Source organism: Phoca vitulina, unplaced genomic scaffold (genome assembly GCF_004348235.1).
Source record: "Phoca vitulina isolate PV1807 unplaced genomic scaffold, GSC_HSeal_1.0 scaffold34, whole genome shotgun sequence".
Classification (NCBI taxonomy): Eukaryota; Metazoa; Chordata; class Mammalia; order Carnivora; family Phocidae; genus Phoca; species Phoca vitulina.
In genome coordinates this window covers 2,186,698-2,211,890 of record NW_022589737.1, presented here as the reverse complement: position 1 = coordinate 2,211,890, position 25,193 = coordinate 2,186,698, and the positions used below count along the sequence as shown (strand labels likewise).

The 25,193-nt window shown below is 50.1% G+C and overlaps 1 protein-coding gene across 4 annotated transcripts in view; it reads left to right on the top strand.

Moving 5' to 3' along the window:
• Positions 1–25,193, top strand: part of KIRREL3 (kirre like nephrin family adhesion molecule 3) — a 536,120-nt gene that overhangs the window by 396,979 nt on the left and 113,948 nt on the right. For all 4 annotated transcript variants that reach the window (XM_032426386.1, XM_032426388.1, XM_032426387.1 and 1 more), the window contains exon 3: positions 19,638–19,715. In XM_032426386.1, the coding sequence (XP_032282277.1) occupies positions 19,638–19,715 (78 nt within the window). The remainder of the gene's footprint in view (positions 1–19,637; positions 19,716–25,193) is intronic.

The window sequence follows — 25,193 nt, the reverse complement described above, 5'->3', positions numbered from 1 at the left end:
TCTGCATTCGGCTCTCACCCTTTGGGGAGACCTGGAGCGGAGGGGGCCCTCCACGTCTCAGCCATCCCCGCTGAGCCTAGAATGGGAAGGTAAATGGGCAGATTTTGTATCTGCTGAAATCCTTGCTTTGCCGGTTCCCTTTCTTCCGCTGTAGTGGAGGATTTCTGCTAAAGCCTCCAACCATGTCTGGATTATTGCTTCCGGCAGCATCAGGGGAGCGCGTTCTGATACCAACTCTCACAAAACACTGAAGGCAGAAGCAAAAACCGGGGCTTAGCAAGGCTGGGAAAAGCAGTCACAGGTGCTGCTGGAGAAACCCAGGCTGCGTAGCAAACAGCCCGCTCTCGGAGGGGACAGTCGCGGGGGAGAGAGCCCCAGGTCTAATCTGAGCAGGGACGCCACTGAGAGTTCACCCCCTCATTGGAGAGACGAGACCCTTGAAGGCCAGAGAGGGTCAATGATTTGCTCACAGTCATCCAGTAAGGCCAGAGGAACCACACAGGCAGACCAGGGCCAAATAAAGGGGAGGAGGCTGGCTCTGGAATCAGGCACGCGTGGGCTCCAAGCCCTCTGCAACTTAGCTGTATGGCTTTGGGGTGGGTGCTTGACTCCCAAGGCTCTCTGTTTCCCCATCTGTGCAATGAGACTGAATACCTACCCCGTATAACCAGGGAGCCACGAGGCCAGGTCCGGTCTGTTATAGGGACTCAGTAAGAGTCCCCTTTCCAGCACCATCCCCCTTCTCCCTCGGGGTGAGTAGGGTTGTACTTATCAGAACACCTTCCTTATCAGAACACCAGAGGGGGTCCATGTACAAGTGTCTTCCTCTGGTTCTGAGACCTAATCCAGGCTCAAGTGAAGACTCCTGGATCAGGCCATAGCCAGAGTAGACAGAGGGTACCTCAAGCCTGAAGAGTCTGGGGCTGGTTCTTCCTTGCTGGACTCAAGAGAGGAAGACAAAGCAGAGCAGTCCCAGGCCACACATGGCCCTGCTTGGCCAGGGTGCACAGCCACCATGCCAACAGCCTCGCCCACAGGAGACTCACCAGGAGGCCAGTGCATGAATGCCTGGAACCACATGGAACTTGATCTGGGCAAGAGGAAAGGAAATTCTGGCTCCACCCTCCACATTCACAGCCCTCCACAGTATGCCTCAACTTCCCTTTCTAGATTTCCCTGCACAGACCCTGCATGGTTGCCCCAATCCGTGCTCCCCCTTGCCCATTCCCACCCTGAACCTTCAACCCTCCTCAAACTCCTCCCTCCTCAAATGCTCTCCCTGCTCTCCTGACCGGTCCCCAGCATCCTATGCAGCCCAGTTCTAGTCTCACCTCCTCCATGAAGCCCTCCCTGGCCAGACCAGCACAGTGAATATTGGTTGCCCTTCGGGTATGCATCCTGTGTCCCAGCTGTGGGGACCCCTGGAGAGCTGAAATGAGCCCCGTACATTTGTATACTTTATACTTTCAGCTTTCATCCAATGTTCGGCCTCGTCTGCATGTACTGTTTTTAAAGAATTCCAAGATCCAAGGAGACAGGCAGACAGATGCATGGGACAGATAACCTTAACACAGAGGTACAAAGCAGTGGAGGATCATGTGAGCAGATAGGGGGTCTCCGGACCCAGGTTACCAGCAGTGGGAACCTGCAAGAATCATCCAGATCTAGGTGTAAATCCAGATGTTAAGAAAGACACAAAGGCTATCCCGCTCAGGGAGTTGTCCCCATGGGGCCAATGTTGCATAGGCTTCTGTGCTCGTCCCCTTGTTTCCTCTGTCCCTGTCCTTCATGCTCCCTCTCTCCAGTTCTCCCCTCCTGCCAGCTTCCTGCTTCATCTGGTTCCCTATATGGTTCATGAAAGAAGTTACTAGTTAAACAAGAGAGTGGGTCCTGGAGACCCTGAGTGCTCGGCAGCACAAAGCCCCAGTAGAAATCTAATAAGTAGATCAGAAGGATAAAAGCTCAGACAACAAGCAGGAGGATTTAAGGAAATGAGGATCTTCAGTCCCTGGTACCTGAGGAGGTCGTAATTGACAGAGCAGCCTTAGGTCCCCTGGCCCCGCATGGAATTTAAGAAATTGGATTTTATACTCACCTGTGTTTGGTAACTAACTACCCTCCCAAGTGATAAATTCCAAGGGCTCTTGGTGGAAATCACTAGAAGCCACACTGCCATCATCTGTTTGGTCTCTACTTGTTCATCTTCCGGAGCCATGGAGGGCTGGCAGGGACCTTGGTGAGCTCTGGCATAGACTTTCTCTGGCGACTGCTTCATAAAGGTGGCATGTGTTGGGGGACAGAGCCCGGGCTTCAGGCTCGATCCAGACCCAGTAACCATGTGACCTCAGATAGTCATACCACTTTGCTACTCTCCCCAGAGGCAATGATGGAGTCTAGAACCCAGGAGGGATGGCCAGTTTCTAGGATGCTGATCTCCAGCCCCCTCCAGGGTCTTGCACTCACGGTGGTCCAAAGACACCCAGATCTTCTCCTTCCAGAGACCTGTGTTCCCTGGATCCTGCCCTCTGCCATCAACCCAACTGAGTGCAGAAGTCCAGAGACTGAATTTCTCTCGGGTGACATTTTGATGAATTTAGACCCAAACTCACTCAGCTTATTGATCCTAGAGAAAATGTTCATCCTTTAAAGACCACCCAACTGCATACTTAATCCATGTGCCACACACCGGGTCGATACGAAACGCTGCCAAGGCAAACATGATGCTGAGGACTTTATTGAAAGAGGACTCAGTGACATTCTAGTCCTCTCTTCCTTCCACTCCAGCAGAGCCCCCCCCACCACGGGGGCAAGTGTCCCCCCCGCCGAGGCTGAGAGGCAGTCAGCAGGAAAGCTGTGGGTTCTCAGCCTGCTCCACTGCCAACAATGTGCTGTGGGTCGGTGAGCCAGCCCGTTAGCCTCTCTGTGCCTCAGTTTTCCCATCTGAGAAATAGGAGACAGGCAGCTGCCTCACCACTTCTTTGCAGAGGGAACGGCATAACCGTGTGGAACAGCGCCCAGCACAGGGTAGCTGCTCAGCAGACACTACTCCCCGTGCTTGGTTTTACAATCCCAGCACAGAGGACCTAATCTGTGGCTCTGAAGTCTTCTGCTCCTCAGCTGATTAAAAAGGGCCCTCTCGATGCGCCTCCAGAAACAAAGCACCAGGCAAGAGAGGAAACAAATTAACACGCCCCCATGAGCGTGTGCATCCACCCTCAGAGCAGCCCCATGCAGGGCCAGGCTGCAGGGCCTGACGCACACTACCACTCGGGTGAGGCTCCAGGGACAGCATTTTGCAGATGGAGATGCTGAGGCCTGGTGACGTGTCCAAGTGATGCGACACTTTCTCCCACTAAGTGATGGGTAAGGGAAAGGAACTAAATAGATGCTGTCTAAAACAGAAGCTTGGGAAAGCAAAAATTGTCTGTCTTGTTCACATGGTATCCATAGCAACCGGAACCCACTCATCGTGAGCTCTCAACAAATAGGGGGTGAGTGACTGAGCGAGTGAATGATGAAAAGGAAAAAAATCAAAGATATAAACCTGAATGACTTGACGCTTAACCGCATAAGGTTGACCCACATCTGAGGCTGACTTACGGCACATTTCTGGAAAACAGAAAAAAGGCCGATGAGAGCAGAAGCCGTACAGAGTCCTGTTCTTAAACCCCCAGATAAAGTCTCGGACCTGAGCCTTCACCTTGGCCCCCAAAGTTTGGAAGGGAACTAAGGTGCCAGATCAGTTGGCCATCTGTCAGACAGAAGGCTAGATCGCCCCAGTCTGTTTGGTCCTTCATCCAATACAAGCACTTACTGAGTGCCTGCTGTAGGCCAGGCTAGGTAAGAGAGATGCAAGGATCTGTTGAGCTGGTCCCTGCCTCACAGTCACGAGGGTGGAGCAAAGGATAATAAGACACCGTTTCATTCATAGAGAGTCTCATAGCAAAGCGAGTGCGAGGCGTGGGGGTCCAGAGGAGGGAGTGCCCACCTGCAGGGATGGGTGGAAGAAGGAGTGGAGAGGGAGTTTCCTGAGGGGGTCTTGAACTAGGGGTGGGATGAGGTGTTGGAGGGCAGTGCAGGAATCCCCAGCAGAAGAACGACCAGGTCACAGACACAGAACGGGAATCAGCAGGGCGCATTCTCAGACCTACTCAGCATGACCCTACCTGTGGTAGGGCAGAGGGCCGATCAGCAAGCGAGAGTGGGGAGGAAGGTGGGCAATCATCCCTGCTGCTCAGGGCGCCCCCCAGGACGGGAAAGGCAAGGACGCAGCTCTGCAGCAGGTGGTTCTGGGGAAATGACTTCCCTCCTTGGAGTGTTCCTCTGTACAAGGGTGAATGGGGGACTCCTAAGTTCCCTTCCGGTTCTAACATTCTGACATTTCTGACTAATGCACAAGATCAAATATGTACACAAGACCAGAGGCATAAGAAAATACACAAAGAAACGTGGGTAATCTAGTGCAAACAGTGTAAGAACTGAGTAGGTTGGAGACACGGGCAGTGCTTGAAATACCTGTGGACTCATCCTTCTAGACCATACATCCTGGCTTCCAGAGCCTTGGTTCGTGCCCAGCATGCAAGGAAAGGGAGAGTTCCTAGCTGAGCCCCAGGGAAGTCTGGCCCTGCATGAACTAAGTGCCCCCGGTTGGCAGTACAGAAAGAAGCCTGGGAGAGCCGCTTCGCCTTTGTGTGGTGCCAGGGGCTAAAACGGGAGTTACACCTCATCCCACAGAGCTCCCGACACTCATGAAAAAAAATGCATTGGCAAAAAGTAGTAGGAGTCCTTCCATGGCCCTCAGTTCCCTACAGGCAGCTTCATTTATGAGCTATGGTCATCAAGGTAGGGGTCATCTCAGACCCAACAAATCCTAAAGCTAGTGGGATCTTAGCAATCTTTTTGGTGAGACACTATTAGTTTGGGTGGGGGAGGATCAACCCCTTTGACAAAACATGAAAGTCGCTGTTCTCTCCTAGAAGAATGAATGCAGACTCAGTTTTGTATGCATATTCAGAAGGGCATAAGAAGAACTGATGTAGGGCCCCTAGAGGCCCCCTCCGAGACACTAGGTTAAGTCTCCTGCCCTAGTTCAAGCTCTCTGTTCTGCAAATGAGGAAGTTGAGTCCCAGAAAGAGCAGGTGACTCACCCAAGATCACCCAGTGAATTAGAGCAGAGGCAGGTTCCCAGGAAAATCAGGCCAGCATCTGCCCCAAGCAGGGAGGCATGCAGCAGGGCCCAGGATCCCTGGTGTCTGACACGGAGCTTGGTCCCTGCAGACACCATGGTTCCACTCTGGCAGGGAGCGCAGAGAAGAGGGGCAACCAGGCTCTGGCGGCCGGTCCCCAGAGCTTTCTGCTGCCTCCCCGGCCATGGCAACCAGCCCTCCACTGCGGAGGAAGGACTTGGGTGATGGCGCGCTGACTCAGCAGCCTCTGAGCCGTCATTCCATAGAATGCTCCTTGGGGAACACTGTGGGGGGATGGTTCCTCACAGGACAGACACTCGGAGCTGCCCACCTCCCTCACCCCCATAGTGTGAACAGGAGATTTGGATTTGTGAGAGGTAAGATCCTGTACCTGGGGGCAGGGGGCGGGGACCAGGATTTAAGAGAACTCAGACCAGATTCAGGTCTCAGTTCTGCTGCTCTAGAGATGAGCTGCCAAGGGCAAAAGATTCAACCTTCCTGAGCCCCGTTGTCATCAACTGCAAAACTGGGATCATCACAGTGCCTCTTCACAGGGCAGGTGTAAGAATTAAATGAGATCATTTATACGAAGTGCTTAGCACCATGCTTGGCCGATACATGTTAGCTGTTTTGTCCCACTGCTGGGGGGAGCCCCAGGGTAGTAAATCCTTATCTTCAGGATCTCACATCTGGTAACAATGGATAGGAAGAAATCCCCCTTCCCACTCTTCCAAGTATTTGCTTAAGATGCAGCAGGAGGCCTCCACAGAAGCACCTGGAAGAACTTGCTGCCATCAGCAGATGCTGCCCATGCAGAGGTTTTGAGTGTGCCCCCCATGAAGATGTTAAAGGCAAGTCAGTCGTGAACTTTCTGGAATGGTAGAGGGGCAATCCTGCTAGGAGGTGGGAGACTGAACCGCGTGAACTATCAGGGCCATCCACCAGGCACGCTTCTCTGGCTGGACCTCAGCAGCCTCAGCTCAGTCAGTGGTCAGCAAAAACAGGACGAGACACGGAGGGATGATGACCCACCTGAAACCACAGGTGGAGGCCCTCAGTCCCATATGTGAAAGACCTAGAAGCCAGAACCAGGGTAAACAGGCCTCTCCTCAAATGTGAAAGTGCAGCCAGTGGTGTGCTGGTCAACCAGCGCTCAGGAAGGAGAGCAGGGGGAAGAGCCCTGATGGCAGCTTTGTCATTTTCCTTGCTGTAAATCCTCCCACCATGGCCAATGTGAGGTGCCAATGTGACATCACTGAATGCAGAGCTGGGAAGAGAGGCACACAGTCAGCTCTTCCAAACACGTCCTAGAGCCCCACTCCATAGCGGCAGACTCTGCCCCAGGACAGGACAAAGGCCTACATACAGTCCCTTGGGCTCCAGTCTGGCCTAAGTCCTTTCGAAGAGACCTAGCACCTTGCACTGAAGACAACTTCTTCCTTCTACTGAAATGAGACCTGCCTCCTTATAGTCCCCATCACCTGGTCCAGACTCGTTCCCCTAAAGCCCCGTGGTCAGTCTTTTCTCTTTCCTACTTCTACAACCCAGTTCTTCACCTGTGTCTCTTGTGGCAAGGCTTACAGACCCTTGCTGGCCTGGCACCCTCCTCTGGAGGTTGCTGGGTTTGTCCTGTGCCCCTTAAAGAATGGCTGGGCGCCTGGGTGGCTCTGTCGGTTAAGCGTCTGACTCTTGGTTTCCCTTAAGTCATGATCTCAGGGTCGTAGATTGAGCCCCATGTTGGACTCTGAGCTGGGTGTGGAGCCTGCTTAAGATTCTCTCTCCCTTTCCTTTTGCCCCTCCCCTCCTCTCTAAAAAAAAAAGAATGGCTTACAGAGTTGGGCACCTCCTTCCACGTGGGTCTGAGCAATGCCAGGTAGAACTTTTCATCACCACTCGAATTGAACAAGAGGACCTTTATCTGAGTCTTTCTCTGGATTTGTTCTAATTCCTTGGTTGGTTTATAAGATTCCAATGGTGAACCTTAACCTTAACCTTCTTTCTAATCCAATATCCAGAACGTGCCCTGTGTTCACTCTGCGGTTATTCAATAACTGCTGGCCAGGTTGACAATGCCCATTTTCAAGCCCCTCAGCTCCTCTGATTCTACAAAAGACCAGCCTTAGACCTACACTACCATGAAAGCCAGGGCTGGTAGGCCCCCGTAAGACCACCAGGAGCCCACCCCTTTCCCGAGAGTTGGGCGTCACTGTCCGCCGGGCAGCTGTGGACATTGTCTTTACAACAGTAGAGGAGATTCTACTCAAACCAGAACCAGAGCCCTCAGGCTAAACTGCAGGCTTAGAGTATTTTATTCTTGGTCTGACTTTCAGCACACCGGTGCTCTTTATGATAATATATTATGTTGTTATTTTTGTGACTCTTGTTTGTAGGGAACTTACAACACATCCAGCCTTTGTCCCATATATGTGGACAGGTCATAGGGACACACCTGTCCTCACCTTCCCCTCCAGCTTTCTGCACAAATTATCCCCAGTCTTCACTACAGCTCAGGAGTCTCCATTTCACAGACTGAGGAAATGAAGGTAGACACCTCAGATCAAAAGGCCACACTACTAAGGGGCACCCGGGTGGCTCAGTCTGTTAAATGTCCGACTTCAGGTTTCAGCTCAGGTCGTGATCTCAGAGTCGGGCTCGGTGCTCAGCAGGGTCTGCTTGAGATTCTCTCCCTCTCCTTCCTCTTCTGCCCCTCCCACTGCGCTCGCTCTCTCTCTTTATCAAATAAAATAAATAAATAAATAATCTTTAAAAAAAAATAAATAAGCCCACACTACTGTGTGAGAAGTCCCAAGAGCTGTGGGCCTAATGGTCCAAGCTTCCTGGGCTGATTTCTCTCAGCCTCAGGAGCCAGGGGAGGACCTGGCTGTCCCATCCAAACCCTGTAAGCCAGGACAGCTGTGGACATCCTACTCCCCAGACCCCACAGTTTAAAGACTATTCTTGTGTTGGACTAGGTTACCTCACGGTATCCTCCAACCAGAGAACCTTCTCCAGACCAACAAGAGATATAAATCCTTCCGTAGCTCAGGCCTGGGCCACCAGCTTCCTTCACATGGCTATGACATCTTCTGTGGTCGGGACAGAGCCTGAGTCAAGGTCACTCACAGTTTCTTATGGGCAAACAGGTCACAGACACACGTGGCCTGCCACTGCCCACATGCGTTGAAACCTGTGAGTTCCCTGGCTCCAAGACAGACCAGGAATAGTCAATGTGGATGCAGGTCTGTTGTGGTACGCCCGTCCCTGCTCTGAGAAGTACTAAACGGCCCACAGATGATCCAAACAGCAGGTTGGTAGGGACAGGTAGGCAAGGGAGGAGGTGGCCAATGGTGGTGAATACCATTTTCTTTTCAGAGGACATTTGTCTAAGGTGTCAGCTGGAGTCTAGAATTCCTTCCCATTCTCTCACTATAATACGGGAGCCTGTGCATTCTCTCTCTCTCTCTCTCTCTCGTACTATCCCAGCCATCCTCATCCTCTGCTCTGGTGGGGCTGCCAGACTGGATGACCCCGAATGGGGCCCCCTCTCTGGGATTCAGCTATTGATGTGTAGGGTTTGTGCAGTCCCTGGCATGCCTGATAGCAATCAGCCTCCCACTGGGATGGCCTTGTGCTGAGTAAACTTTCATGTTCTTATTAAGTGAAGGCTGGTGGTTCAGAATCACTCTGCTGCATCTGTTTGGGGTTGATGCCTAATCAAAGCTCTCAGGCTCTCCTTTGCCCCCTCATGCTGAAAGATTAACATTAAAGAGAAGAAAGGTGCTCTGATTGCTGCTGGGCTGCCAGTTTGGATCTGGAGCTCTGGGGAAGATGAGGAGGCTTGGTTTTACACCGAGCCTTGTGTTCAAATCCCAACTCGGCCATGAGCAGCCGGGTGACTTCGGGCAGTCTCAGAACCTCTCTGATCCTCGGTGACCGCCCTCTTTAGGAATGTCTCATGTCCTGTGAGGGTTCAAGGAGAACTTGTATCTGGCATGGAAGGACTTCAAAGCCCTGTGGGTGTGTTAGCTGCTGGTACCCACTCACGATCTCGTCCTCTGACCCATGTTCCAGTCCCTCGGGGGCAAGGGGCTTCCATGGAGCTTTCTGGAATTTGCAGACCTTCCATAAGGCATCTTTGGGCAAGAACAAGGGGGTAGAACCAGCCTGTGGCATTCACCCTAACCCTCTCCCAGAGGCATCCCCCAGCAACAGCTCACCCCGTCGGCCCTGCCCCTCCTGCCCCCGCACACCAAGTGGGAGAGACTGCATTTGCACACCCTCATTTTCGAAGGCAAAAGAGACATGGTGTGAGGACCTCCGTGTAGCTACATGGATAGCTAGATAAATAATTACTAAATAAATAAATAAATAAAAATAAACAAAGAAAGCCTCCAATGAGCTTGAATTGCTGCCGTGCTGAGAGGTAACTGGCAGATTCAATTTAATTATAAGATACAGGGTTGTAATGGGGTGTGTGAGGCTCAAGGAGGATTTCAGTTAATGGGAGGACAGCAGGGACTCCCTTGCCTTCTCCGCCGGCTCTTCTCCTAACCCCACCGCCTCCTTTCCTTCCTTGCCTTGTGGGCTGGGGCAGCGGCGGGAAGATCTGCCCTGCCCTGGAGGCCAAGGTCCAGCCTCACTCCTCTCTAGCCTTAGTTAGCAGGCCCAGGGCTGGGCCTCGTTCAGGATGCCTGAGAGGAGGGGCAGGGCAGGGAGGGGCTCCATGCTCCCAGCCCTGCCTTCTCCCATCCCCATGAAGGTGTGCAGTCTCTGGAGGACACAGCCCCTACTGTAAGGTAAGGTGTAGCTACCGGACTGTGAAGAGACAACTCTGATTTATTTGCCTGGGAGCAAGAGTATGCCATCCCCTGGCCTGCCTCCTGTTCAGCTTTCTACCCAGAAAGTGGAAAGGGCATCCCCCAGCCCACTGAGGCTTAGCTGACCCTCTTCCAACCGCAGGACCCTATAGTCAGCGAGCATGTGCTCTCTCGCTCTCTCTCTCTTCTCTCTCTGTCATACCATCCTCTGTTCTGGGGGGCTGCCAGGTTGGATGGCCCTACACTCCGTACACTTCCCCAACTCCCAGGACATCGTTTCCCTCTTCCGCCCCCTTCCCTTGTTCCAGGTGAGAGCAAACGTCTGCCTCCACCCCCCCAACCCCCTCACCCCCACCCCTGCTCTCTTCAGACGTGGGCCCGAGGGCCGAGGCTGGCCATTCCTCTCTGACTCCACTGATAAACGCCTTAAGGCCAGCTTGTGGCCCTTATTGGACTCTCTTGGTTAATCTTCAGCATTTGTGCTTTTATTGAGGCCATAAATGGGTGACAAAGAGGTTTGCAAACCCATAAGTGAACAGTAGCCGCTCTCCATGTTTCCCTGCCCTGCCCCCACCTCCCTGTCTCCCCGGGAGGCAACCCAGCCTTCTCCAGGCATGGACTTTCCAGGGGCCTGGCTCCCACATGGACTTCTCAGTGCCCTCTGACCACCTGGCAGCAATGCCCATGACCCCAGTGGCCAGCACCCTCTGAACACATGTGGTCCCTTTCTTCCCACCTGGGTCTCTGCTGGCCACCTAGGCTGTGTGCTCAGCATCCAGATGACATCCCAGCAAAATGGCACAGCCTGGGCTCTGGGATCAGATGAGCTTAGATTTTGGTCCTGGCTCCTACACTTCCCAGCAGCTGTGTGACTTCAGCTAAATTATTCAACTTCCCTGAGCCTGACCTATACAATGGGGCTAATAATCCATATTGTCAGGAATCTGTGAAGATTAAATCCATGTATCAGTTTTACATTCAGAGCATTTTATTGGGCCTCTACCTTCCCAAAAATCTGGGTCTCAAGAGAAGTGCAAGGGATGGGGTGGGGGTGTGCGGGGGTAAGGGGGGATTTTAAAGGCTTCCTTATGGCCCTCAGTCTTAGTCCTTTGGGGACTCTATAGGTCCTGAAAGAAAAAAGAGAAAAGAGATGCCCTCTTTCTGCCTGGCCTCCTAGCTGTGATTGACTGGCCATACCAGGCAGAGCCTCCCTAGGGAGAGGGCATAGAGCTGTCAAGCATCTGGTCCCATTCGAACATTACTCACCAATTTCAACTTTCTCTTAGGAAAAGTCTAAAAGCCTTGCAGGCATATGGCCTTCAGCAGTCCCTGTTCCTCACAGGATAAGTAGAGTGATGACAGGCCAGGGGGAGGAATGGCCTTCATGATCGTGTTTCTCTGTCATATTCCCTCACAGAGCGATTAACCCCCTGGGATCAAACATCTTAAACCAGAGATGGCTGAGGTAATCTTGTACATGTGATAAAACTGTTTCCATAAAATTCTTCAACTAACATTATTAAACTTTCCCCGATCCCCTGCACCTCTCACAAAGATATTATACCAGTCATCCAAAGAACCTCACGCATAATCAGGTTTACCGGCTTCAACGCTTACTAGCTGTATGACCCTGAGTGAGTTATTGAATCTTTTGGATTATCAGTTTCCTGTTTTATCAGATAGGAATAATAATAATACTTAAGAGAATTTTTATGATTAAAGAAGGTAATGCATGCAAAGTGCCTAACCCAGAGACTAATCAATCATAAGCAATCAGTAAATGGCAATTTAAATGGTGATGGTGAATTAAGTGAGCTTGGCCCCAGATGATACCAGCCAGTAGAGAGGGGGCAAGGCCAGGCTGCATCCAGCCCCCAGGGGGTAGGGTAGCCTATGTCCCAATTCCAGGGTGCACAGGAGTGTGGGAGAGCCTGCCAACCCTGGGGCTTGCACTGATACCCAAGTGGCCCAGAGGAAGGCCATGTTCTGAGTCAGTTGGTGGCCATGTTGGAATTCCAAGCCATGAGAGTTGGGAGAAAAGACCCCAGGCAGTGTCTGAGGGTAGAAGATGAGCCCAGCCTTCCATGAAAAGAAAGATGACAAGAGCCAGTCAAGGTCTCAGATAGCCAGCCCGGTGGGCTGAGACTCAGTTGGTGAGGAGCGTATCTTCCAGAGAACTGAGAACAGAACGTGGCAAGGTGCACCAGGCATGCCGTCAGGCAGACAGGTGGACTCAAGCTTTGCCACTCAACAGCTTAGGGAGCCTAGGTAAACTCCTTAGCCCTCTAAAACGTCCATTTCTTTATAAAGAAAGGGAAGAATAGTAACACCTGCCTTTACAAGGTCCGTGTGAAGGGGAAACAAGATGAGAAAAGTAAAATGCTCATTGCTGCTCAGTAAATGGCTGATGGGTCTTGACCACAATGTGGAGAGTCAGGCCAGTGGAGCAGGAATCTGGGGAAGCCAGAGGAGTGATGACCACATGGGCACCAGACTTTCCCGCAGGTCCGTGGGGTCTGGGGCCAGTGGCAACATAGACAATCATGGGCCCCACAGCTGGTGAGGAGTTGCTGATAGACAGCCCGCCTTGGCCATCGGGTGGATAGCGCCATGCTAGCCAGTAAATGGAGGGCAGGGGCAGGCGAAGGGCTTCCCCAGTGTCAGCTCTTGCCATTGGTGCATGAAGCTGCATGTTCCTTACCATCAGGTGTCTGAGGGAGCTGTGCTCCCTGCAGAAGCAAGCAAAGGTGGGCTGGTGGTCACGAAGACTCTTTGGAATTATCACAATGATTGTTAACCCTTCTTAAAGGAGGGGAAGCCCACTTGAGCTTTTCATGTAATTCATTATTTTTTTTTTTTTATTTTTTTTTTTTTTAGATTTTATTTATTTATTTGAGACAGAGAGAATGAGAGAGAGAGCACATGAGAAGGGGGAGGGTCAGAGGGAGAAGCAGGCTCCCTGCGGAGCAGGGAGCCCGATGCGGGACTCGATCCAGGGACTCCAGGATCATGACCTGAGCCGAAGGCAGTCGCTTAACCAACTGAGCCACCCAGGCGCCCCATGTAATTCATTATTTTAAAAACTTAAGACGATAGCTGTTTCAGGTTTCTCTTACAAGAATTTAATTGGGATGTAATAGCATAGTTAATTAAATACAAATCAATAATTTAAAACAACTAATTGATACTTAATATGAATGGGGGAAAACTTAGTTCTAATATAATTAACTCAGATAGGTAATGAAATCACCATTATGTCTTTACAACAATGTAAAGTTTATAGTTCTTTAATAAACTTAGAGTTAGCAAGCAATGAGAGTCAAAAATTATGAAACAGGTATCATTGGGCTATTAAACATTTATTACTTGTCCTGGAGGGCCAGAGCCAGACACTAGTCAGGATTAATAAACCTTTGCTATTCCTCTCTTCAGGCCTCTTTACTAGAGAGGTTGATCAGAAAACTGTGATCTCTGCATGATTTATGGGCATTGTTACGGCCTGAGATGTGAACTATAATGCTGCAAACAGGATGAAACAGAATTAAAGCAGAAAACAGGAGTTTAGCAGAATCAAGGTGAGAACTTTCCAAACGTGACACTCTGGCATCCTGTGATGGGCCAGGCATCCTGGTAGAGGGGCTTTTGATGGCCCATCGCCCGTGAGTCAGGCCATCAGAGCGGTCACCCAACAAAGGCAGACCCCCAGAGAAATCTCCAGCCTTCAAGGTCCTGGGGGAGGACCACCCCAAGACCCGCAACTCCTTGTCCTCCTCGGGGCTCCTGCAACAACTGTGGCTGTGCATGTGGAAATAACTCGCGTGCTGCTCGTGACCCTTTGTGTTCCTGAACTATTGTGCTTGATTTTTGTTCACCTCTTCTCAAGTATATGCCTTGCAGAGTCAACTGGACTATGATCTCATTGTGAAGGGAAGCTGGCCTTCCGTGTTTGTGTCTTGTACATGGTAGGGTCTCGATGGGCTGGTTGTGTGCTGGTTGTGCAGGGCTGGTACTAACACCGTGGCAGAGTCTACCCATCCTATCCCACTGCTTTTTATGTCATTCATTACATAACGAAGAGGTCTACAGACCAAGACGTCTGCGCTCCGAGGTCAGTAAAGCTGATTACAAATATATTTCTTCAGATCTAAACTCCTGCTCATGTCATCATCCCGGACCCCTTCACCTGGGAACCCCATCATCTCAAACACAAGAAGTCCAAAAATGCACCTTTATCACCCCATGCCCGAACTGACTGCCTTGGTCGGTTACTTCTGACACAGACACGTGTCTCCTTCTCCTTCTCCTGTTCTGCCCGACTAAATCCACTGTGGTCATCTGCCCCCTTCCTCTGCTTGAGCCACTCTGTCACTCAGCCCATTGTCTCTTCCCCAGAATGTCTTTCAGATTCATCACTTTCTCTCCCTCCCCGGCACCTTAGCCTTGCTAAGGCCACCCACCTGGTTGGCCTTCCTGACACGCTTCCTCTTCCAGCCCCTCAGCTTGTGGCTACCAAGCTAGCCTCCAGAGAATGCCACCCAGAAGTTCATTATATCACCTTGGATGAGTCTTCCCTTTAAAGAAGGGGGAGGAGGAATCTGACAGTCCCTAACTCCCAGTCTGATATTTTGTTTCTGTGTCTTGCACTCACCCTTATCAGCTACTTGATCCTGGGCACCCTTCACCAAGTGCCTCTGATTTTCATATTAACCACGAGCGGAGGGTCTTACTCTCTGTATCCACATTTTATAAATGAGAACATTAAAGCACAGAGAAGCCCTGAGCGTTGCTCACTCTCATGTGCTGGAGCCAGGCTCCAGCCAGGACCGATTGTTTCAAAACACACATGGCCTCCCTGTGACTCCAGCCAGGTCCAGCTGACGCCTTCTCCATATGGTCTCAGGAACCATCTGGTGAGCTATTTGCAGCCCCTCCACCACTCTCCTGTGTCAAGGTGGCAGGGAGATAGAGGCTCTGAATGTCCCACTGAAGAAGCTCAGGGTCCTTGCACTTGCTCTCTGATCTCAGGCTGTCTTCAGAGGAGGGCACAGAGAGCAGATGTCAGTCCAGCATGGCTCACCAGGAGGATGGCAGGCATTGAACAACTGCACTCTCTTGTCCGGGCTTACCCCCGCCCATTCGTCATCTGCACAGTGCTAAAATGATCTTTATAAGATTTGAGTCTGGCCTGTGGTTTCCTTCTGAGATCTGTGAGAGAAGAATCTGTTCCAGGCCTCTCTCTTGGCTTGTAGACGGCCGTCTTCGTGTTCATATGGCACCCTCCCTCTCTATGTGTGTGTCTGCCTCCAAATTTCCCCTTTTTATGAGGACACCAGTCACATTGGCTCCGGACCCCCTAATGGCCGTTTTAACTTGATTATCTCTGTCAAGTCCTGATCTTCAAACAAAGTCACATCCCGTGTACATGGTAGGCCCATCGCCCGTGAGTCAGGCCATCAGAGCGGATGTGAATTGGTGGGAGGGACATAGTCCAACCCGGAACACGGGCCCAGCCAGGACTGCCGACCTGTATCCTCTATTGTCTTGATTCATAGCATCGGCAGCCCTGGGATCCCAGACCTTACCCTGAGAGCTAAGCTAGAAATCAGACCTGGATTCCAGCCTGGGCACTGTTATCAGCTAGTGCTTTGGCCTTGAACTGTCCTTTTACTTCTCTGAGCCTCGGTCCCTGAAACCAAAATGGAGGAAATAGACCATTCTTCCTCACCTACTTCACGGAGCTACTGTGAGCCTCTAATAAGGTAGTGAATATGACAGCATGGTGAAAAACCAAGAGTCCTGCAAATGTGAAGTAATAGCACTGTATCATTGTTATTACTAAGAATAAAGAAATCCTAAGGCTAGAAAAAGTCCCATCTTCACCATGTGAAACTGAAGGAAAAAGGTTCCATTTATAAAGTCATCCCTTTGTATTCCTCCCAGAGGAAATCTCACATTTCCTAGACTTCTCTTCCAATGAATTACAACTTTCATTCACTCGGCAACCACCCTCACTTAACTTACTCCGTTGTATGACGTCTCAGCCCACCTGATTTGATTCTGACCTAGGGGAGGGGAGAGCGGGTCATTACCCAAGAGTCTGTGGTTGACCCTCTCATTGAATCAGAAGACTGTCCCTGAGCTCCTGCCAGGTGCTAGGCACTGTGCTCGGGACCAGGGACTCAGAGCTGAAAACAGCACAATCCCGACCCTTCTGTTGCTCAGAGTCTAGAGACTAGGAGTTCCTAGGGTGCGTACCCTTCTCCCCAAGAAACATGCGCTTTCCCCATAAATGTTTCCTTGCACAGTAGTATTTCTTAAGCCTTTCCTCTCCTCAGACAGTGCCCTCCCCACCCCATCTGCAGGTGACCCTGGACTTCTTTGCTGTGAACTTTCCTTTTAAGTCAGGATGACTTGATTCACGTTCATCATTTTCCATGGACACCTTTGGTGTGTCCGGTGGTTCTGCTACTGATAAGTGCTCAGCCAAAGCCTGCAGCCCCAAGGTTGCCGTGGAGAAGACCCTGATATCTTGCTGTTAAAATGGGCATCTGTGATCTGACTCCACCTTCGGTCCCAGTGCCTTGTGACAAGGACGGTGGCAACCTGGCGCTGTCTAGCTCACAAAGTGAAAGATCCCTGTTCTTTGTGTCACATTCTATCATCTCTCCCCTAGGAGCCTGGTTAGTCTGGCGGGGTAGAGATGCCCCAAGACATAGGGGTAACCCCTGCTTCCCCCTGGCCCTCACTCTGCTCAGTGCCTTTGACAACACACCGCCTCCCCACCTAGGCTTCCACAGTCTCCTCCCCTCCCCCACTTCAGGCCCCCTGGCCTGCTTCCTCATGCAGACCCAGTGACTTCTAATTTAGCTCTGCAAATCTCTTCGAAGAACATCCCAAATTTCCATATGTGGATAGATATCTAATTCTCACTTCACTAATTCTCCAACCTGCTCATTCTTGCAAAGATCCCAGTGGCTTCTGCCCACTTCTCGGTAAGGACTGTCGGAGAGCTCTCTCACTCAATACATTTCTGCAGTGTGCTTGTTAGCGCCTCATAATACAGCTGCCTAAATAATTAAGACTAACCCACACGTGTCAAATTAAATGAGCCAAACACGTTAAGAAATTGCTCATCCTCCATTTCTTTTATTAATCAGGTTTCTAAAAAATTCTTTTCCTGCTCATTTGCAAAAATCAAACATGGTCAGTGAGACTCTTACTTATAATGACTGTACATATGGCCTCTTTCCTTGGGCAGCCACCCTGGGGGCAACCCATTATGTGACATAGGATGGGTTGAGTTGGAGTGGCAGAGACAGCCAACACAGATGATCTGGATTCAACAGGTCAACCCCGCTTTCTAAATGTCTAGGACAATTATGCCCCCTCCGTTTCCCTGAGAGCTTGGGGGAGGGGGCGTCCAGCAAAACCAACAAGAATGTTTGGCCTAAATCCATCCAGCATCTTCTGCTACCCCCGCCCCATGCTTCCCTGGGCTCGATGCAGGAACCCCAGTTCCTTTTCTCATTAGGAGTCCCTGCTGATATGCTTTAGATGGGCATAAGAAGTCAATGGAAAATATAATAAGAACCGTCAGCAGTTGTATGGTTCTGGCAATGAACAATGCTTCTGCGATTATAATGGGCTGGTTAACGCGGCCCGTTGTCAGCACGCTGAGGCTTCTCTATAGTCTGAGTCTCAGGCAAGAGGCTATTGTTCGCGGGAGCTCGGGGCGCCTCCTCACAGCTTGTACTTCCGCAGGCCCCCTCCTGGCAGGCTGCATTCCTGCCTCTTGAAGGTGGTTGTTAGAAAGAATCCACAAATATAGTAAGTAAACATCAAAGGGGCTTTGATCCACAGGGCCCTCAACAGAGCAGGAGCCCTTGAAGAAAGGGCCAAGGTCTTGGATGAGGGAACTTAACATCGTCAATTTGGGCGCACGAGATGTAAAGCTGTTTGAAGTGAGGTTGGCTTGGCCGTGCCTTCAGATGAGCGCGCGTGGAGGGGACGGAAGAGAAGTGAGCGCCTTTGGAAAATGCACGCTCAGATCCGCTTCTCTGCTCTTTACTGATAGTTAATAAACCCCTTTAAAGAATCAGGAGATCAAAGCTAGCAACCTCCCAAGGCCATGGCATTCTGCCACCGCCCCGCCACACTTTGTTTTTCTCTAGGGCAAGAGCCCCTAAGCTTGACTTATCTGTCTTTCATGGGCCCTTTCATCCTGCAATCCATGGAGGGTAGAACCTGGGTGACAAGAGGTGCATGGAGAGGTAGGGAGGGGAAATGAGCTCACCCTGTCTAAGCTCCAACAGCGTAGCTGCTAACCAGCCAGGGCTCCGAGAAACACCAGTGTCACGGGAGGAGTTGCTGTGATGCACCACTCAGTGGGACCCTCCTTCCCTTCAGGACCCATGGAGGGAGCACCTGGGTGCCCAGAAAGCGTGGCAAGCCCCGGGAGGGGGTGCAGTCACATGCCCTCTTCCAGAAATCCTACCCCTTGTCCATTCACCATGGCAGCTGTCGAGTTTGTATGAGTCCTAAGCAAAGAAGTGGGGGCAGGGAGTCTAAAATAATCCTGGGAAGTCACTTAGCATCTTTGAACTTGGGATTTCTCATCTGCATAGCATAAAGAGCAATAACCTGTCTGCCGACCTCAGTGGGGTGTTGTGGGGGATCAGAAGAGGAATTTGGTATAGAATGGCTTCGAAACCCACAAGGTGCTTAAGACAAACCAGGATTAGAGGATAAATACTGGCGAGGACCTCTTGCCTTCTTGTGAGGCAGACGTAACTCCAGCCTGACACCCAAGTACAAGGGGCACCCATTTATCAAATACCGTGGGAATAAAAAAAAAGTCTCTTGCATTTGCTACCTAGAATTGCTGTTCCGCCTTGCGTTTCCAATTGTGTCAAAGTCTTGTGGGACCAGAATGTACACCTTGTGTTTCTTAGCCATCCCAACTCCTGTGCTCCACATTCGAGTCCACACCTCATAAATACTTGAGGACGTCACCGCCTTGTGCCTGAATATGAGAATGTCCAGGAATCCCCAGACCCAGAAACCCACTCTCTCCCAAAAAGTAGACTCCTCTACCTCCACTCCTGTGTCTTCTCCCAAATTCACCCAACCACTTCTTCATTCCTCTGAACCACCCTGCTCTGTGTCTGGTTGCATTGCTCCATCCTGGACACCACTAGCTGGACTCTGCCTCTCCTTTGGCAGGCCTGACCACAGTCCCAGCATGAGGTGGATATAGTCCCCAAGTCTGGGATCTATAGAGCTTCATTAACCTATAGAGTAGTGGTTATGAGCGTGGACTCTGGAGCCATACTGCCTAGATTCAAACTCCTGGTTTGCCATCAGCTAGCTCTTCCATCTAAGACTGCCTACTTAATACATCTGTAAATGAGGATGATATAAAATGGAGATAATACTGGTATGCACCTCATAGGGTTATTGTGAGAATCAAATGAGGAATTACCAGCTTAGTAGGATGCCCGGATCATAGCAAGTGCTATGTAAATGTTACATAAGTAACCCTGTTTATGAGAGCAGCAACTTCATACCCACTGTGAAGGGGTCTTCACTGACACCTGATCCATTCCCAGCTCACTCACCTGTGCTTTTCTTCCAGAGCTGGGCCTCCAGAAGAGAGGATGCTGTCTGGTGCTGGGCTACATGGCCAAGGACAAATTTCGGAGAATGAATGAAGGTCAGTGAGAACCTGCCCACCCTTTTGGGGGTAATGTGGAGGGTGGAAGCTATGTCCTGCAACTCTGGTACCAGGGAGAAGAACCTGGGACAGTGGACAGAGCCGTTTGATTTCCATGAAGTTCTTTATCTAGAAACGTGGGGAAGAGTAGCTAATGCCTGAAACACAGTATGCTGATTCGTAAGCACTTTTCCTCATGCTATCTTCCTAACCTTTTGTGTCCTCTATTTCTTTTCCTCTCTCTTCCCTACCTTTGTTCCCCAACCACTCACCCAGCACAATTAAATCTGCTTCTATTATCTTTTTTAATCCAGACCTCTCTACCTTTCTCTTCAATCATTCACATTTTTTGAATGCCTATTGAATAAACAGCCCCTTACAGGGCACTTGGGAAAATCCTGAAGAATAAGGCAGCATTTTTGTTTTCAAAGAACTAACAATGGGAAATCTACCCTCTTTTCCAACTCCACTGGCCCTACCTCTCCCTCTTACTCATGGGCCATTCTGCCTTCGTTTTGCTCGGGGTCTTTCCTCTGAGGCTTGACTGGGTCACAGGAGGTGACAGGAAGGTATTGACATTGATATGGAGGCTGGGAAGTAAACGGAGTGCTGTCACTTGTGGGGCTGCTATAATAAAGAGCCAATCCCCTCGTCCCCAACCATCTGTCTCCGTGCAGCTAATAACCCTCTCCATCAGATGCCACAGACTGTTTGTCAGGATTCAAAAGTAGATAAACAATGGCTGGGGATGCCATTTATTCATTAAAGTCAGACAAATGAAGCTCTGGCTCTCTACCAGCTTGCCATGAGCCAGGCCCCTCCCCTCCCAAGGCCCAGAGCCCCTGTACCCTCATTCCCATTCCAGGCATGGAGGAGGCAGCTCACCTGTACCACTGCTATCCCCAAAGTTACATCAAAGTTCTGATGCCCTCTTCCCATTGCTCCTCAGCTGACTCTTCTCCTAACCCACAGTCCATGACACCGGTACCCCCACAGACTCCCCAGACTTAATACCTTGCCAGCTATAGGTTTGTGGCAAGCACCCATCAGGGTGACAACTTGACAAGAGTCAGGCCAGCACAACTAAGTGCAAGGAGTAGCCCCTCCTTCATTTTGCAGCCCATCTGTGTGAGAAGGCTGCAGCCTCGAGAAGGCACTTCTCGTTTGCAGGAGCCCCCTGGCTGAGCACTGCCAGGGTTAGGGGCTGCACTATCTGCATCCTGCCAGATGGTCTTCCTCCCTGACTTGTCTCTTGCTCAGCCTACCTCCTCCCTTCCCAGCACCACCTGTGTGAGAGGGCTAGGCAGTAACTTCTAATTTGTGGGAATTGACAGGGTACCTCTGTCCGTGGTGCTGAATGGACACATTCTCTTGCTGGCATTGCTCATTAGAGAAGCTGAAAATGAGGTTCATGGGGATTGGGGAAGCCAAAAAGTCAGGAGCTGGGCTGGATTTGCAACCTCAAGCTCCAAGTGTCTGACCGCAGTAGAAGGATACTGACTCCAGATCCTGGGGCCTAAAAAGAATCCTATCACAAGCTGATGAACACGTTTTAACACCCCCACTCCAACCAACCTTTCACAAGTGGCCAGGGGAGGGATATATTAGTCAGCTCAGGCTGCCATAACAAAATACCTCAGACTGAATGGCTCAAACAATAGAACTTTATTTTCTCACAGTTCTAAAGACGGGAAGTCTAAGATCAAGGTACCAGCATGGTCAGGTTCTGGTGAGAAGCTCTCTTCCTTCTCCCCGTGTCCTCACCTGACAGAGAGAGAGAGAACAAGCTTTCTGGTGTCTCTTCTTATAAGGACACTCATCCTATCAGATCAGGGCTCCACCCTTATGACCTCCTTTAATCTTCATTACTTTTGTAAAGGCCTTATCTTGAAATATAGTCACGTTGGGTATTAGGGGCTTTAACATAGAAATGGGGTCTTGATGCATTTGCCATAGCAGAAAGTTGTAATGGTAATACTGACCCAGGGATTAAGAAAATGGTAGGAAAAAGAAATTTAATATTAAGTAGGGAGTAGATATTGTTTAAGTAAAGAGGGAAGGAAGGGAGTCGGGAGGGGACTATAGGAGGACTTGGAACCAAGACCAGGATCTGATTACTTCTGAAGACAGTTAGCTTTACTTTCTACCACAACTAAGCTAAGATGGCATTTTAAAGATTTTTTTTGTTAAAATGGGAAGATACCAAAACAATGCCCATTTTCTCTGAGCCCCTTCTCCAAACACATGCAATCCACACCAATGTGTCATTCCTTTCAGCTGACTATGGTTGACTTGGTTAAGAATGAGTGATCCCAGGTGCCTTACCCCTTGCCAAAATCCTCCCCCTAGGGTAGACTCATTAGTAATAAAGCAAGGTATTCAAAAAGAGGGAGGGAATGGAGGCAATGGCCATAGCCAAGGGGTAACAGAGCAGCTAACTCCCCACCCCTGCCTCCCTCTTTGCATGTGGCTGGCTCTCACCCCTCCCAACTACCCCAACACAGATTCATGCACATGCACACAACCACACACCCAGGAGCTGCTGCTGGGTAAACAAGGAGACGAAGAGGTGGCAAGCAAGCTAAACCACCATAGATGATGAGTTACAAACCTCAACTAGCAAACAGGAGACCAGATAGGAGGCAGGTGAGACAGTGGGGCAGAAGGAGAGATGCATATGGTGGGTTGGCTTTGGCTCTGGAGGGTGGAAGGCGCAGGAGGAGAACCAAAAGGACCTGCAGGGGGTGAAGGATCCTCTACCCCCACTCCAGCCAGTCTTGCGACTCCAAGTGCCACATTATACATGTGTTGCTCTCTCAAAAAATCACAAGCCCAAACTCCAGCACGTCTGCAGATAAGAAAAGGCATCAGCGAGCATGGGGAGCTGTTTTATGGTTTATAATTATCTTGTACCAATACTCAAAATAATTATAACTTCCACATATTAATAATTGAACTGGAATAGCAGCCATGATATAGATCAAGAAACAGAAATCTCTGTCCATGCTGCACTATACACCTAGGTATAAATTGAACAATTGGTAAAATAGTAAAAAATAATTTTCTCCCAGATGCTGGAATTAGTGAGATATTGGAACAATTAGCTGCTTCTTCCATTAAAGATAAGGCGGTAATCATTATATTTCCAATTTAGAATAAATATAAAAGACCTACTTGTTCTGTATTAAGGCATATTTGTTCTGTTTAACAGTATCTAATAGGATGTCTGTCACCCAGGGAGAAGTGGTCCCCTATTTCATCCGTTTCCCTGTTAATTTGGTATATTTTTATTTCCCTCTTCCTCCTCCTGCCCCTGCTCCTTGCTACATCCCCCCAAAAATAAATAAATAACAGCTCAAGAAGGAGCAAGAGAAAAATAATGAATGAACAGGAGTTTTATAGATCTGGGGTTTATCATAAGCTAGAGTAATCACAATTGGCGCTGTTAAACTTCACAAAGCAATAAAAAGAAAGCAGTATTCAAAGGTCGTTTAAGGAGGCATGTGATAGTCAATGAGAGGTTTGCTGTATTCGGGAGCGCTTAATAGCTTCTCGGATAGAATCAGCAGCATTTGCAGGAATAGAGGTGGTGGGTAATGTGTGTGTGTGTGTGTGTGTTCTTCTATTTGGACTCAACACATCTGAGGCCTCAAATGGAGACACAAACAAAAATCAATGAAGGGCAGACGAGAGAGGAAGAAATAAAGACAGATCAGGCATAAGAGTATCAGGCGTGTTTGACATAATTGTCTTCATGTGATTAAGTACACGATGCTTTAAATAGGAACTGCTGGAAGGAAATCATTTATTTATTCATCAAAAGTTCATTGAGTACCTACCATAAAAATAATCCCAATTTTCATAATAAATGCCAGACAGTGTTCTAAGCACTGGAGCTTTCCAAGTAAATAAGACCTAATCCCTGCCCTCAAGGAGCTCACAATTAAAACACACAGGTACGTCTCCGTGTTACTGTCACTCCACGAAGAAATCCTGCCCAACCGCCTTACCTGAATTAGACACCCCTCTTCCCGCACCATTATGCACCATCGCGGCAACCAGCTGATTTATTTTGTGGCACTTACTCTAACTGGTGATCATTGATCAGATTGTCCCATCAGGAAGGCAAAGATGCTGCTCCCTCCTTTCCTCGCCTATCCCTGGGCCTGAGCCTGGTGTCTCACACATAAGGAGTAGTCAGTCAATTTTAATTTACATAATTAATTAGTGCTCCTAGTGACAACAGAGGAATGCACAAAGCCATCCACAGATGCAAGGTGGGTCTTGGGAAAGAACCATCAGGCAGCGCAAACCGACGTGGAGCATTGCACGCAATGAGTGTGCCCATCTCCAGCAATTCCTTAAGTCTTACCTCTCAGCCTCTCCTCCTATTCTGGGACACTAGCACCTTCCTGGAGGCTGGGGCCCAAGCAGGTCAGCAGAGGGGAGGGCCCCACAGGTGGGTCTCCCTCCTTTCCACACCAGCTCTCCTTCCTCACCCCATCTACTGCTGGGCCACATTCTCGGGGCATCTCTAGACAGATACATCCCACCAGACCTGCCAGGGGAACTGTTTCCACTGTTTCCTCATCCTACCCACCCACTGTCCCCAAACACACATCCCTATATTCCCTTCCCTTTTCCTAGCTCTTCTCAATTACCCATTTTCCTGGAGATCCCAGAACCATTCACCTTCTCAATGCACATTGCCTGCCCGGGGCAGATCTTACTCACAGGCTCTCACATGGTATCTGGTGAGCGGCTCTGCCTGCCCCCATGTTAGAACTTCAACAACCCTAGCAGTTACAGTGCAACCCGCCAACTCAGGGAGGCCCAGAATCGATGAATGATTTGCCTCGGGTCAGTAGGAAGTTGCCGGAAGAGCCAGGACCACATTCCAGGGCTCCTGACATCTGGTCGGTCCAGTGCTCTTGGAATTCTAAAAGAGGAGGCTCAGACCATGAACAGAAGGGAAGCCGGTAACACTTCAGCATGGTTTGGTTTGCAGAGCAAATGCAGAGCGAGTGGCAGGGGTTGAGGGAAGAGGAGACCGAACACAGAAGGCTCCCAGTGGTGTGGGAGAAAATCACGTGGGAGTGAGAGACCTAGGCCAGGGAAGATCATTTCTCAGGAACCAGAAAATTCTGTTAGCCCCTAGGACTGTTGAGAAGGGGAAGTGAGGAAGAGGATGTTGAATGGAGCAGAAGGAGGCGGCACAGCCCTGGCCTCCCTTCCTGGCAGCTTTCTGAGGCTGAGGAGCACCTGCGCACAGGGGTGCCCTCTCAGGCCACACATCTGGAGGGGCAGCAGCTTTCCCGGACCTTCCGAAGCACAGCTCAGAGAAGGGAGAGCAGAAATGCCTTCCAGCGCTGTGGTTTTCATCTTCCCGAGAAGAAACATATGCAAGTGATTAGTCAAGGCAGCTTCTGTTCACTGGAGACCTCTGGGCCTCCTGGGGAGGGGCTCGAGCACCCAGAA